Source organism: Malurus melanocephalus, unplaced genomic scaffold (assembly GCF_030028575.1).
Source record: "Malurus melanocephalus ecotype Western Australia unplaced genomic scaffold, MMel_1.1 scaffold_604, whole genome shotgun sequence".
In the NCBI taxonomy this organism is placed as follows: Eukaryota; Metazoa; Chordata; class Aves; order Passeriformes; family Maluridae; genus Malurus; species Malurus melanocephalus.
In genome coordinates this window covers 121184-134455 of record NW_026623836.1, presented here as the reverse complement: position 1 = coordinate 134455, position 13272 = coordinate 121184, and the positions used below count along the sequence as shown (strand labels likewise).

At 52.6% G+C, this 13272-nt stretch overlaps 2 protein-coding genes across 2 annotated transcripts; one reads left to right on the top strand and one right to left on the bottom strand.

Annotated features, from left to right (window-relative positions):
- Positions 1-60: 60 nt before the first annotated feature.
- Positions 61-7530, top strand: ALDH9A1 (aldehyde dehydrogenase 9 family member A1). Its single transcript, XM_057383050.1, has 11 exons — positions 61-289; positions 919-1064; positions 2143-2272; positions 2582-2716; positions 3186-3382; positions 4140-4280; positions 5008-5196; positions 5291-5378; positions 5726-5867; positions 6332-6444; positions 6548-7530. The coding sequence occupies exons 1-11, from the start codon at positions 100-102 to the stop codon at positions 6640-6642; spliced, it is 1566 nt and encodes a 521-aa protein (XP_057239033.1). The 5' UTR covers positions 61-99; the 3' UTR covers positions 6643-7530.
- A 93-nt stretch (positions 7531-7623) lies between these two features.
- Positions 7624-12659, bottom strand: MGST3 (microsomal glutathione S-transferase 3). The gene is made up of 6 exons (XM_057383052.1): positions 12570-12659; positions 10538-10661; positions 9614-9687; positions 8913-8970; positions 8155-8227; positions 7624-7848 (listed from the first exon to the last, which is right to left on the bottom strand). Exons 2-6 carry the CDS (start codon positions 10652-10654, stop codon positions 7721-7723), a joined length of 450 nt encoding a protein of 149 aa, XP_057239035.1. The 5' UTR covers positions 10655-10661; positions 12570-12659; the 3' UTR covers positions 7624-7720.
- Positions 12660-13272: the final 613 nt, after the last annotated feature.

The following is a 13272-nucleotide window of genomic DNA, read 5'->3' as shown; positions in this document are numbered from 1 at the left end:
ACGCCCCGGGCTGGGGCGGTCCCCGCGGCCCTGCCGGTGAAAAGCCGTCCATGGAAGAGGCGGTGCCTCTCGGCCGCGGCGCCTGACGGGATCCCGCCGATGTTGGCACAGTCCCGGCTGCCCAGCCTCCTCCTCCTGCTCCCCCGGCTGCGCGCAGTCGCTCCCGGCCTCGCCATGAGCTCCACCACCGGCACCGTCACCGTGCAGCAGCCCCTCAACTACCGCGCGGGTGCCCGCGTCCAGCCGGCCGACGGCGGGCAGCTGGAGGAGGTGTTCGAGCCGGCCACAGGTACCGGGGAATGCCGCCTTCAGCGGCAGGGAGAGCCTCTGTGCCCGCGGGGTGCCCKCGGCTTGTCCCGCAGCTCGCCTGTGCGGGAATCCTGCACGCCCCGCTGCTGTGGTGGCTGCGCGCTGCTTCAGCGTTTGCCCGCCGTCACTCCTTACTGCAAAAGTCAGCTCTCAGTCAGAYACAAAATGCCTGATTTTGGCAGCAACCCACGAGTTAAAATATCTCTCAAATGATGTAATTTTAGTTATCGGTACGGAGCGTTCACCAGAATCGCTTCAGGARTGTTTAACCGCGCTGAGGAATGTGTAACAAAAATCCTGGAGAGGGTGGTAGAAGTGTAACAAGCTCCACTGAGAAACACAGGAATGTTGTAACAACTGGAGCTAATTAGTAGCTAGAACACGACTGTGGAGAATGTCAGCTYTTTCAATTCAGACGAGCTCAAACATAGCACTTCTTCTATGGCTGATTACAAATCAGTGGSTTTCAGTGGGAACCACGGGGGAAGTTTTGTACCTGGTATAGGTGGCTTGACTGAAGTATGTGGTGTTTGGTGCAAGAGAAACCACGTTCTGGGCCCCTTTTCTGAGATTCCTATCTCATTTATTCCCTGTTTAAAACGTGCCCAGGTCGTGTGCTGTGCAAGGTGCCCTGCTCTGGGGAGAAGGAAGTTGATCTGGCTGTGCAGAGTGCAAAGGCTGCCTTTAAAATATGGAGTCAGATGTCGGGCATGGAGCGATGCCGGGTGATGCTGGAGGCTGCCAGAATCATTCGGGTATGTTGGGGGGAGAGGGGTGGCTCTGTGGCTCTGTATTTGTGGGTTGTTGTGGCTGTTGGGGGCTTCAGCAGGASTTCCAGAGCTCCAGGAGGTGCTCAGGAGTTAAAATCCACCTTTGGCCAGAAAAGACAGGAGGCTGCCTCAGGCAGGGCTTTGCTCTTATCACTGGAGTCAGTGTCCCTGCGTGCAGYTTTGGTCTTATCACTGGATTCAAGGCCAGTGTGTGCCTTCTCAGCTTAATTCTGTTAGAAGACATAAAACTGAAGCCAYCCAGTCGACATCTTGCAGGGCTTGTGCTTCTTTTAACAGCCCCAAAGATTAAATTTCACTGCACACAGTTTCAAAGTTGAAATTGCATAACTGGCATTGTTGAACTTTTGGCTTGTCGGAGGCTGTTGTTACATGACTGGGATGTGTCTTGGTAATAAGAGAAAGTTGCAATACTAGAGTTAATCTATCAGATAATATACATGACATAAGTGAGCTCTAACACAGACTCCTTTCTGAGATAAYATGTTCTTGGGCATCAGAGTTAATCTCCGTCAAGGCACAGATCTGTAAGAACCCAGATCTTCTTTCCCCAGTGTGTATAAATCATGAGAAAACTGTTTTCTTTATGCCAAACTTCTGCTTTTGCCAGACATCCAGAGCAAGATAATATTTCTGCCTGGCAGCTGCTCTGTTAAAGGATGCTTCCCAGCTGCATTGCTTTGCCCCTCTTCAGTGTCCTCTGGTTCCATCCTGATCTTGCTGTTTGCTCTTCCCAGTTTAGTTCTGCGAATTCTAATCATTGTTTGCCAGCTGGCTTCTAAGTTCATGTTTGTTCATCTTTTAGATAAACAGGAATGTTAAACAAGACTGGACCAGCAGTGAACCCCAGCACTTTTCTCTTTGACATTCCCCTGTGCTCAGTCACCATGGGGAAATTGATAAACAGCAATTGGGAATATGGATTTCACTATTTCTCATGGCAGAGTCTTGTTTGGGACTTGAGTACTTGGGAAGTGGATGTCTCCTTGTGGAGTTTTGCTGCAAGCTTCTCTAACATGTTGTGTCTGTCCTGTGCCTCTCACAGGAGCAGAAGGAGGAAATTGCCATCATGGAGACCATCAACAATGGAAAATCCATCTTGGAAGCCAGAGCGGACATCGACACATCCTGGCAGTGCCTGGAGTATTATGCAGGGCTGGCAGGATCTCTGGCTGGTGAGGACCTTACTGGAGTTTGCTCTTTGCTGTCTGTCCCACAGTCCCTGGTAATTCCAACAGCACAAGGCCATCTTTGCTGCTGATTTCTCTAAGAGATGGACTATTCCTTTTCCTGAAGATCTTTAAAGGATTTTAAGAGGTCTTTGCCCAATGCAGCCATGCTCTGTAGCAAATCACAAACCTTCTGTGAGCTTGCTGGGTAAAACTGTGACTCTGCTCCCAGGCAAAGCCAGATCTGACCTCTGGGGGCTCTGATCAGACAGGAAGGGGCTTTGCTCTTTTTACCTTCTGGCTGTTTCTTTGCAGGTGAACACATCCAGCTCCCTGGGGGATGCTTTGGGTACACTCGGAGAGAGCCTCTCGGGGTGTGTGTTGGGATTGGAGCCTGGAATTACCCTTTCCAGATTGCCTGCTGGAAAGCTGGCCCRGCCTTGGCTTGTGGTAAGGGAGACTTTCTGCCCACACAAGTGTCTCTTCAAAGCCAAACGATCCTGTGGGGGAGAGTGATTTGAGGGATGAAGTCTAGGATTATCTTCAAGTGTTGAAGGATTAGCAGAACGTTACTCTGGCAGGAAGGGAAGGGAAATGGAAGGAGGAACGTGTCAGATGTCAGGAGGTTAGGAGTGCATCAGGAAAAATGCTGATAGTTTGGCTTTGTACCAGATGGGAAAGGTCTCTGGAAATGTCTGCAGGGCAAGACCAGCAGCCMCATCTCCCCCAGCCCTTCCCATGAGGAAAAGCAGCCTTTTGTTTATTGCAGTGATCAGCTGAAAGTGTTTCCTTCTCTCCGGGGGGAAACCTCTGGGATCTGTTGAGACAAATTCATTGTGTRGGGTGGGGGTTGTTTTTGTTGTTTCCCTGAAGCAGTTTGGGTGTTAACCCCACCTTGCCTGTRTCTGGGTTCCCTTAGGCAATGCGATGGTCTTCAAGCCTTCACCCTTCACCCCCATTTCTGTGGTGAGGTTGGCAGAGATCTTCACAGAGGCYGGAGTGCCCAAGGGACTCTTCAACGTGGTGCAGGGTGGGGCRGCCACGGGCCAGTTCCTCTGCCAGCACCCAGATGTGGCCAAAATCTCTTTCACTGGCAGTGTGCCAACTGGCATGAAGGTAAAGGCACCTTGAAAGCAGGGGTGTGTAGCTGATACCTCCTTGAGCTTTTCTGCACCAGGCTTGTGGAGGTGAGGTGCATGGGAGTCAGTGGTTTTGGGACTGAGCAAGGAGCTTGCAGCACATACAGGGTCATGATGGGTATGGGCTTGGGAGAGGAACCTCTTGGTCAGCTTCACTTGCTTAGCCCTCAATTGTGGTGAAGTCTCAGATGCTCAGGTGGATGTTGATGTCAGGAGGAGAGTACTCAAAACAGCAGCACTGGGAAAATGTGTGTTTTGGCTTCAACAGATCACTAAAGCTGCACGCAACCTACTGTTTTTAAGCAAGAGGTCAGTTTCTGTGAGGTTTTTACCCTCAATTTATTATTCAGAAATTAAAAGCCCCTAGAAAGACTGTCAGAAATAAATTCTGATTTGAAGGAGGGGAAGTGTTGTCCCTTGAATGCTCCCTACATGTGGGGTACAGTGACAGATGCAACTACAGCTGCCTGCAGCTTACACTGAACATGAGACTTCCTGCAAACACCTCTCTAGTTTTTTGGTTTTTTTTTTTTGTTTTATCTATTAAAAAAACAAACCCCAAACCCTCTGACGCTGTCCTCAATCTGAACTAAGCACATATAGGAAACCCACTTGCCTTTCATGCTGCTTCTCTTTCCCTGAAGGGACTCTCCCTTTGGGTCTCTCTCGCTCTCCCCACCAGCCTTCCCTTTGTCCAGTGGGTCACTTATCTCTCCTGTGCTTGTTTCCCTCAGATCATGGAGATGGCAGCTAAAGGGATCAAGCCAGTCACCCTGGAGCTGGGGGGTAAATCCCCTCTTATCATCTTTTCGGACTCTGATCTGGAAAATGCTGTGAAGGGAGCCCTCATGGCCAACTACCTTACCCAGGGCCAGGTGTGTGTCCRTGGGGCAGGAGTGCTCCTTCCCAGGGAGGCAGGGTGGTTCCAGAATTGGGCACTGGGGCCAGCCTGTGACCTCGTGTGGTGAGGGTCACACATGTCCTGAAGTTCCCATCTTGTCACTCATTTCCCTGGGTGGTGTCAGAAGGGATGCCCTTGCCAGAGCCAGRGCAGAGTGTCCTGGCAGAAAGTGCTTTAGCCAGTGCCCTGTCCTTCGTGGACATGGAGCCTCCCTGACACCCAGAACTCAGCTTCTCCCGTGCCCTGAGCTCCAGTGTGGCACTCACAGGTCAGGAAAAGCTGTGCTGGTGTCCCTTGGATGAGCAGCAGGTTCCAACCTGGTGTGCTGAGCCACAGCACTGTGGGGTTCTGTCCTTCCCAGATTTGGGATATCCACATGTGCCACAGGCTTCGTGTAATCCTGTTGGCAAATTTGCTCAGTGGAGTCATTTCTGGGAACTCAGAAGTCAGCTCAAGGTCTCTGCTGCTGGTGACCTGGTGTGTTTTTGCCACCTGGTGGCATCAGAACCACTGTGTCCAGCAAGGACTGTTCAGTGCAGCCGCAGCCCCAGGGTGAGAACATGTCCTTGTCCCCAGGGACAATTTAGCTATTGTGGYAGCTGTGGAGGGGCTTTTCCAAGAGCCTCTGGAGCAGGACCCGAGCAGGGAAGGACTGTGGAGTGCTGTGTTTCCTATTCTGAGCTGTGTGTCCTGTATCCCAGGTGTGCTGCAAYGGCACCCGGGTGTTTGTGGAGAGGAAGATCCTGGATACCTTCACCAAGGAGGTGGTGAAACGCACCCAGAAAATCAAAATTGGAGACCCACTTCTGGAGGACACACGGATGGGAGCCCTCATCAACCGGCCCCACCTSAATCGTGTGCAGGGTTTTATCAAGCAGGCAAAGGAGCAGGTGAGATTGTGGTCTCTCTTTTTAGCCAGAGCTGTGGCAGCTGGGCAGGATGCTCCTGCATGTGCTACATCCCTTCCTCTTGGCTCTTTCCCAGGGGGCAGAGGTGCTGTGTGGTGGGGACCTGTACGTGCCAGATGACCCAAAGCTGAAGAAYGGCTACTACATGCGACCCTGTGTGTTAGGTATGATCCATCGGGGTCACCGTGCCATGGGTATTGTGGAGTTTCTTTCAGAAAAGCTGAGTCCAGCATAACCTGGCCTTCTGTGTGTCCCCAGCATGAACTGGCACTTGGAGGGGGTGCTAGAGAAAGCTGAGGYTCCCAAAAGCTGCATCCAGGGAAATGTGTGCTGTTGGGAGCCTGACAGGAATGGTGCAGGAGGTGCTTTTGAGATGCAGGGTGTGCCTGGCTGCTTTGCAGGGAGGCTGTGCAGGGCTGAGCGCTGTCTCCAAGGCTGTGTGGGTTGCTGAAYGCACAGGCTGTGCTGCTGCTCTTCCTCCTGAAGCACTTGTGCTCTGCCATGCTTCCAGGGAACTGCAAGGATGACATGACATGTGTGAAGGAAGAGATCTTYGGGCCTGTCATGGCCATCCTGCCATTTGACACCGAGGAGGAGGTTGTGGAGAGAGCCAATGCCACCAAATTCGGCCTGGCAGGTGGTGTCTTCACCAGGTATGACTGGGCAGCGTTCTGAAAGCATTCTAGGGAGGGGAAATGCTGCAGGGATTTGCTGCTCCTCTTGCAGTGCCTTGGCATGGGCATGAATACCAGAGAAGCTGGAGCAAGGGATTGCCAAAAGGGAAATTTATAAATGAATGGCCATTTAGTTTTTCCTGAAGTGTTGGGTGGGCCCAGCTGTCCTTTGGGCTCCTCCCAGCCTGGCTTGGCCTGCTGCCTGCCTTCCTGCATCTCCAGGATGCACCGGGAGCCTGCTGTTGGCTACTTGCCCCWCTCTGCATTGCTGGTGTCCTTGTCCTGGCTTCCCAAATCAAATCAGTGTCCTTGGGAATCAGTGCCACCTTCTTCAAGCAGGCAGGCYGAGCTCCACAAACCAGTGTGGCCTCCTAGCCTTTCTCCAGCAGGGTGTCACCTGGCAGGGAAGGTGGGGATCCAGCTGAATTGCCCTTTTCCTGCAGGGATATCCAGAAGGCTCACAGGGTAGTGGCTGCTCTCAAGGCCGGGATGTGCTTCATCAACAGCTACAACGCCAGCCCTGTGGAGCTGCCTTTCGGAGGCTACAAGCACTCAGGTGAGCTCTGTGTGCCCTCTCCTGGCACGTGCCAGCTGCAGGGGTGGTGAGTGGCACCTGGCACTGCCTGGAGCTGTGTTCTCACTCCGGCTCTTCCCTGCAGGATTCGGCCGGGAGAATGGCCGGGTAGCCATCGAGTACTACTCKCAGCTGAAGACTGTCTGCGTGGAGATGGGGGATGTGGAGTGTGTGTTTTAGTGGCTCTGGGGAGCATCAGGCAGCTCTTGCCTGTCAGCAGAGATGTGGATCATGTACACACTAATGAAATACCCTACAATTGTCAATGCCGGGGGGAAGCAGAGCTGGAGCAGCATTTGGCCACCCTGCTCCTGCAGGGGAGAATGTCCACACAGGGCTCAGCTCTGCCCTGTCTGCYGGACAATGGGAAGCTCAGAGCAGGAGGCACCAATCTGGCTTTGGCAGCAGCTCCTGCAGCCRCAGAGGAACTGTTACCAGAGGTTTGTCAATGGCCAAAGCCAGGCCCAGGCTTCCTGTGCTGTGTGCCTTATTCCCATTGCGTTCCACTCTCCCTCAGCTTCAGTTCTGGCTTCTTAACAGGTAGGACCCTACTCAATGCACGTATAAGCTCTTGGACATATGGATATCCTGTAGCTGTAGACCTTGTCTATACTGTGACTAYGTAAATGCCTTAAGTGTAGCATTGTTTATTCCCTCTAGAGCCCTGGTAACCTCAACTTTTTTTCTATCTTTTTTCTATCTTTATCTTACTTACAAGTGAGACAAATCATTGTGGGGAGAGTTGGCTGATGCTGCCAAGGCCAGGCATGGCCCTGAGAATCCCCTCCACACAAGAGTGGTGGCAAGCTCCAGCACAGAATAGTGAAAGCTATCTCACTTCCTTCCTATAAACTTACTGTTCTTTATACACAATGAAGCAACAGCTTTAAATGTTTGCCTACTTTAAATGTTTGTCTTTTCTTTAGCAGCCAAATAAATACTAACGCTGGAATTTCTTATCAGTGCAACATGAATTGAGGGGTCTAGAAATGGGGTTGCTGCTGTATGGGTTAAATGAGTTGCAAGGTGGTTTTYCAGTCACTAAAATCATTAAAGCTAGAAAGCACATCACTGCCTGAGGGACAGATTTCTGTAGTCCTATAAAACCAGAGTTGTTCTAATATTCTGCAGGGCTTAAGAAAACCCTCTGCAACTTTAGAATGAAAATACAGAATTGACATCTTCCTTTTATTGAATAAGAAAAGGGGAAAAACACAAGAAGCCAAGTGTTCTAAAAGAAAACAGAAGAAAACTGCCTTCAGCTTCTCAGGCAGCCCTGGTGGTGGCAGGCCCAGCCCAGGTGCTGGCAGGCTGAATACACGCCTGTGCCCACCAGCCCAAGGAGTGCCACRGAGCCAAGGGCCCCTCTCCTTCGGTTTTTGGGATCTGGAAAAAAAAKGCAGGATTTGTCAGTTCACTGAAAGACTGGGCCATCCTGGAAATTGAAGAGGGAGCAGGAACTAAAGGTAAATCCCCAGGGCAAAAGAGCAGGCACCAGTTCAGGCCTTTCAGGGTAGGTATCCCTACTGGATGAGTGCTCATCCCAGCAGCAGGAAGAGCGTGCTGCAGTGATAGCAGCCTCTGGACCTGCACCCTTTCCTCCAGATCTGACTGGGAGCAGAGTCCYGAGGTCACTGYAGGGGACCTGAGTTTCCCCCAGCASCCTSTGTGTGCTGCAGGGTACAGACCTACCTCCTGTGTAGTAGCCATAGGCATAGAGGAGTCTCCCAATGATCCAGGCGACGCCAAGCCCTGTGGCAACCCGCTGGAGAGAAAGGAGAAGCATTAAAGGCTTTGGAGAGCCAAAGTCATGCAGGCACCAGGTGCTGAATCTCATTTCACCCCTGTCCAGACAGTGAGCYAGAGTGAGGGCCAGGATCTCAGAGGCAGCTGCTGCTCCAAGCCCTGCTCCACTGYCTCCAGCAGGTGTTCCAAACTTCCAGCTTGACTCTTAATTTAGAGCTTGCTCCAATGTGCCTCCCATTTGCCAGATGTGCTTATGCTGCTTCCTTCCCTCTTGGAAAAGAAGTCTTCAGGAAGGACCTAATTTGTCTTTTGATGGCAAAACCAGAGCTACTGGATTTAGCCTCTCCCATGTGCCTGCCTCCTCCTGAGTTGTCTGCATCTTTCAGTTAAAAATAATCMAGGCTTTTGTTGACCTCCTTTGGCAGGGCTTGGGAAAACTGGGCTGGAGGGATCCTTCCCACTCAGTGACTGGAGGCTGCAAATGCTTTGCTTTGTCTCACAAGGCACCTTTAGGGGAAGGATAGGGCTCTAATAGCTGGAACTGCAGTAATGAGTTCATTACTTGTGATTCTCCTGCAGAAGAGCCCTCTACAACTAAATTTTCGGAAGGAGCACTGCTATTAAGTGTGATGTGGCTACTGAAGGGGCTGTCTTGGGCCTCCTGCTCAAATCAGGAAGCAAGAGCAGAGTTCTGTATCACTTACCGGGTGGTAGAGTCCACCAGTGCCTAAAAAGAACAGGAAGGCAGGGTAGACTTCCAGTCTGAAAATAAAAGTGAGGAGGTTGTGTTGGTGCTCAGATTGCTTACAAAGAGRAAACCCCAGAAAGGCAGAGGCTGCAAACATCCCCTGCCAAGGGCACTTTGGGCTGATGATGAGTCTGTGCTCAGTGCTGTGGCTGAGGAAAGAAGGGATCTGAGCATGCACAGAGTTTTAGTGCCTTCCCCTCAGCCTGTGCCCCTCTCCCAGGTCACCCACCCACTCACTGTCCATTTCAATCCTAAGCCACTCTAACATTCCCCGGGAGTTGTTCCTCCCAGCACCCTCTGATGCACTGTTGCAGCCTGTCCACAGGACCTGGGTGGACTTTGGCCTCTCTCCAGGGAGACCTGGGCAGCACAACAGAAACAAGACTCCTCGTGTCTCAAGATTGACCCCTGGAAGCACATTACCAAGAACTGGGGAAGAGGAGACTGCTGCACAGCACCATCCCACGGTTTAAGGCACGGGAAGGAGCCAGCACAGCCTTCCTGCTAAGCACTGCAGGGCTGTGTGCTGTGCCCAAGCACTGAGCCTGGATCAAAGCAGTGCAGCAGCACCTCTGGGGTAGCAGCAGCACCTCTGGGGCTGTGTCCCTGTCCCTCAGTGCTGTGTGTTCCCAGGCCCCCGTTCACAGTGTCACTCACGTGTTCTGGTGTGCGCGCTGGATGCAGTTGAATATCTGCCCGTGTTCAGGGTGTGTGCTGTACATGGCCGGATACTGCCAAAAAACAAACCAGCAGCAAAGCATCAGCAAGAGTGCCCTGCAGCTCCTCTCCCCCGGAGCCAAGGCTGCCTGGGTGATGGCGAGACCGACCTGCAGGGGCAGGTTAGAGCCTGTCCCTGCTCTGGGGCCCMCAAGAGCTGTGCTCAAGGTCACTGCCTTCCTGGAGCTGCTGCCTGGCTGCAGAGGCTCCCCCAGGCCTCAAATGTAGCCCTTTGTGCACCATACACACTGGGTGCATCTGCTCCAGTTGGAACAGGATCACCCCAACAGGCAGCAGGAGCTGTCCTTGTGCCCATCCCGCTTGTCACTTCCGTGAGTGAAGTGGTGAAAGAGCAAAGGAGCTGTGGCTTGTGCTGGAGCCAAGTGGCACARCAGCCTCTGCATGCCATGGCCCTGACTCACAAATGTCCCCACCCAGCCCACAGCCCTGCCTGCCTTAAAGGCTCCCAATGGATGCTGAGGGAAGGTCACTTGAAAGACTTTTTGTGACAGGGCTCACATCGTCCCCTTGAGTTTGAGAAACCCTCCTATCACTGTTGTTTTACTATGATCCTTTACTCCCATTGTTGCATCAGGCCTTATTTTCAAAGAAAATGGGTTGGGCAGTTTCTCGCCCATCAGTGTTGCCAAACTCAAAGCTGTGTGCTTTCAGCTTGGTGCCAAGTGCCTGATGTCCCAAATCCTGAGCTTTTATGCTTTCTGCAGAGCCATGGCAGCTCCAGCCCTTCTGCATCCGTGTGGTGGGGCAAGAATGTCAGCTAGTCATCCCAAACTGAGCAAGGTGTCACCTGTCTTGTCAACAGACTGGCTCCAGCCCTGCCAACCCCTCAGCCTGAGCACTCACCTCCACRTTGTACTTCTTGCGGGCCTTGCCCACATTTATGGCGAGGTGCATGACCAGGACGAAGCTGGCRGCCCCAGTCAGCATGACGTAGCCATATTCCTTGGAGAGAACAGCCATCGTGGTGCTGCAGAGAAAGGGAGCCCAGGAATATTTTGGGGAGTGGCAACACATGATTTGTGTGCATGGAAGAGTTGCTGAGCTTGGACCCCAGAGCTCCCAGCATGGGGACTTGCTGAAGGGAGAAATGGTAGCTGAGGCAACCTGTATCTCTTGGAGCCTGCACAAACCAGCAGTTCTCTGCATAGTTCCTGCCAAGCAAGCCTTAAAATCCTCAGCATTGGTGGGAAGTGGTGGCTGGAGAACCCTCGTCCACCCTGGGCAGAAACCATGGCCCCTTCAACCCCAGAGTTAGGGGCCACCAAATGAAGTCAGTTCATTTCCAGCCTGTTCCCTAAGAGAGGTGTTTCTTCACATGGTRGGAACCAGACCTGTGGAACTCCCTGCCAAAGGACATTGGGAATGCAGGCAATTCTCACWAATTCAACAGGAAACTGGGCAAATGCAAGGGATGAGTCAATTTGGGAATAAAACCTGGCTCAGAAATCCCCAGAGCTGGAAGGAGGTGGGCTACACGAATGATTAATTTGTACTGCTAATTGTACTTACATAAAATACTAATAAACCCCACCACCACAGCAATGATAAATGAACCTTTTGGRTCAAGAGGCACTAGCCAGACGAGTGATGCTCAGCTCTGCAGCTCTCCCTCCAGCACYGAGATAATTTTCCCAATCAAATCCCAGTTGGTGCCTGTCTCCAGATGGTGCCTGCACGATGCAGTGAGGTTTTGGTGTCTCCTGCATGGTGCCACCAGCAAAATCTGTCAGTGTGGGGAAAAACAGGCCACCTCATGGAAGTGGTGCAAAGTCTTCCTATGGCAGCAGCACCCGCACCCCTCACAAGGAATCTTTGAGGGTTTTCTCATTTGCAAAGGATTATCACCAACGGAGCAAGGTGAAGACAACAGCYGACTTTGTCCACAGGATATGTGGTAAACAATTGTGAGCAAGAATATTAAAACCTTGAAGTAATGAAGAAAAGTCAGCTGCATGCACGCACCTGTAATTGAGGTTAGAACCCGACAGGTGACACACTGAAAACAGAACATGTTCCCACCCAGTAGAGCAGGTTGGTGGTCACATTTCCCCCTTCAAATTACAAGGTTGGTGGAAAACCAGGCATTTTATCTTTCAGCACTAAATTATAATCTGGGGATTTATCTTGGGAGCAAAGAGCACGGCCAAGCATTAAKCTGGGTGTGTCATAAAACTGCTACTCTTACTACTGATACAAAACTGTGCCTCAAGCCTTTGCTCTCGTAATTTGGAGCCATATAAAGCACTCCAAAGTCACCAGGACTCTCACGGTCGTTTCCGGATTGTGGTGCCCCAAGGGTTTCAGCAACCTTTGCCCGCAGCTGCAAGGGCTTTGCTGACAGGCACTGTCGCGATGCACAAAGCTCAATTTCTGCCTTTCACACTGCGATGTTTCCGGCTGCAGCCACACACACCAGATTTTGGAGCACGACACGGCACAGAGCGGCAGCAGAACAAGGGGTCCTTCCCAACTCTGCCACAATACTGCAGCTACTGTGAGTCAGCAAAGCGCATTAAGGCTCCTTGAACCGACCTGCACGTGGATTCAGACGGGATTACCCGATGTAAASGCAGCCTTTCGAGCCAGCAGAGCCTTTTGCCTTGCCGTGCCCCTGTTCGCTCCCGGGGCTGAGCCCTCCCCAGCCAGGAGGGGCCAGGCTCCGCCTGAGCTGCCCGTGCGGGGGKCAGGCAGAGCTCCGCGCCCTGCTCATCCCGCAGCCCCCTTTCCCYCGGAGCGTCCCCCGGCTGGCAGATRTCCACRGCGCTTCCTCCATTTTCCATCGGGACAACCTGCGTCACCGTGCCCTAGGAGCATCCCCCGCCTCCCCGGCCCCGCTCCCGGAGGGGCAGCTGGAGGTGCCCGGCCCTGCACTCACCCTCAGCGCGGCGCGGAGCAGCCCAGGCGCTGCGGGACGGAGCCGGGGACGGGCACAGAGCCGGGGGCAGCAGCGGCAGCGGCGGCGGGACAGCCCCGCCCGCAGCMCCGCCCGCAGCACCGCCCGCAGGCGGGGCCGGGGCTCGGCCAGGCGCGATCAGTCTCACTGCTGCGAGAGCGGAGTGGGACGGGGGTTCGTGTGGATCTGCTGCGGCATTGGCCGTGCCGCTGTCCACCAGCAGCTCTGCCCGTGTGCCCAGCACACTGACATCCTTATCCTCATCCTTTTCTCCATATCCATTTTGCCATAGCCTTTACAGCAAAGAGCTCTCAGCTTTGATTTGGCAGTCTGCAATGTAATGGCTCTAGGTTGGGTAATTTATCTCGTGCTTGCTGAAATCTCCTGGTTTCCCCTTTTATCTTACCAGCCCCTGCACTGTGGGCTGAAGCTGCCAATGTTTCACACACGGAGTTGCTGTGCTGGGTCATGTAAGCAGATACTTCCCTTGGCAATTCCCAGCGCTGGTGGTGAGAAGGATCTTGCTTACATCTCCCTCTAGATGAAACCCTGGCACTTTGGCATGGACACACGAGCCACTTCCAAGAATTTTTGGAAATTGTGAAAGCAATATTTTTACTTTATAAAACATTCAGTTTTCAGGGTTATGTGACACAAACCAGAGCTGGGCTTTGCAGTTTGGTAA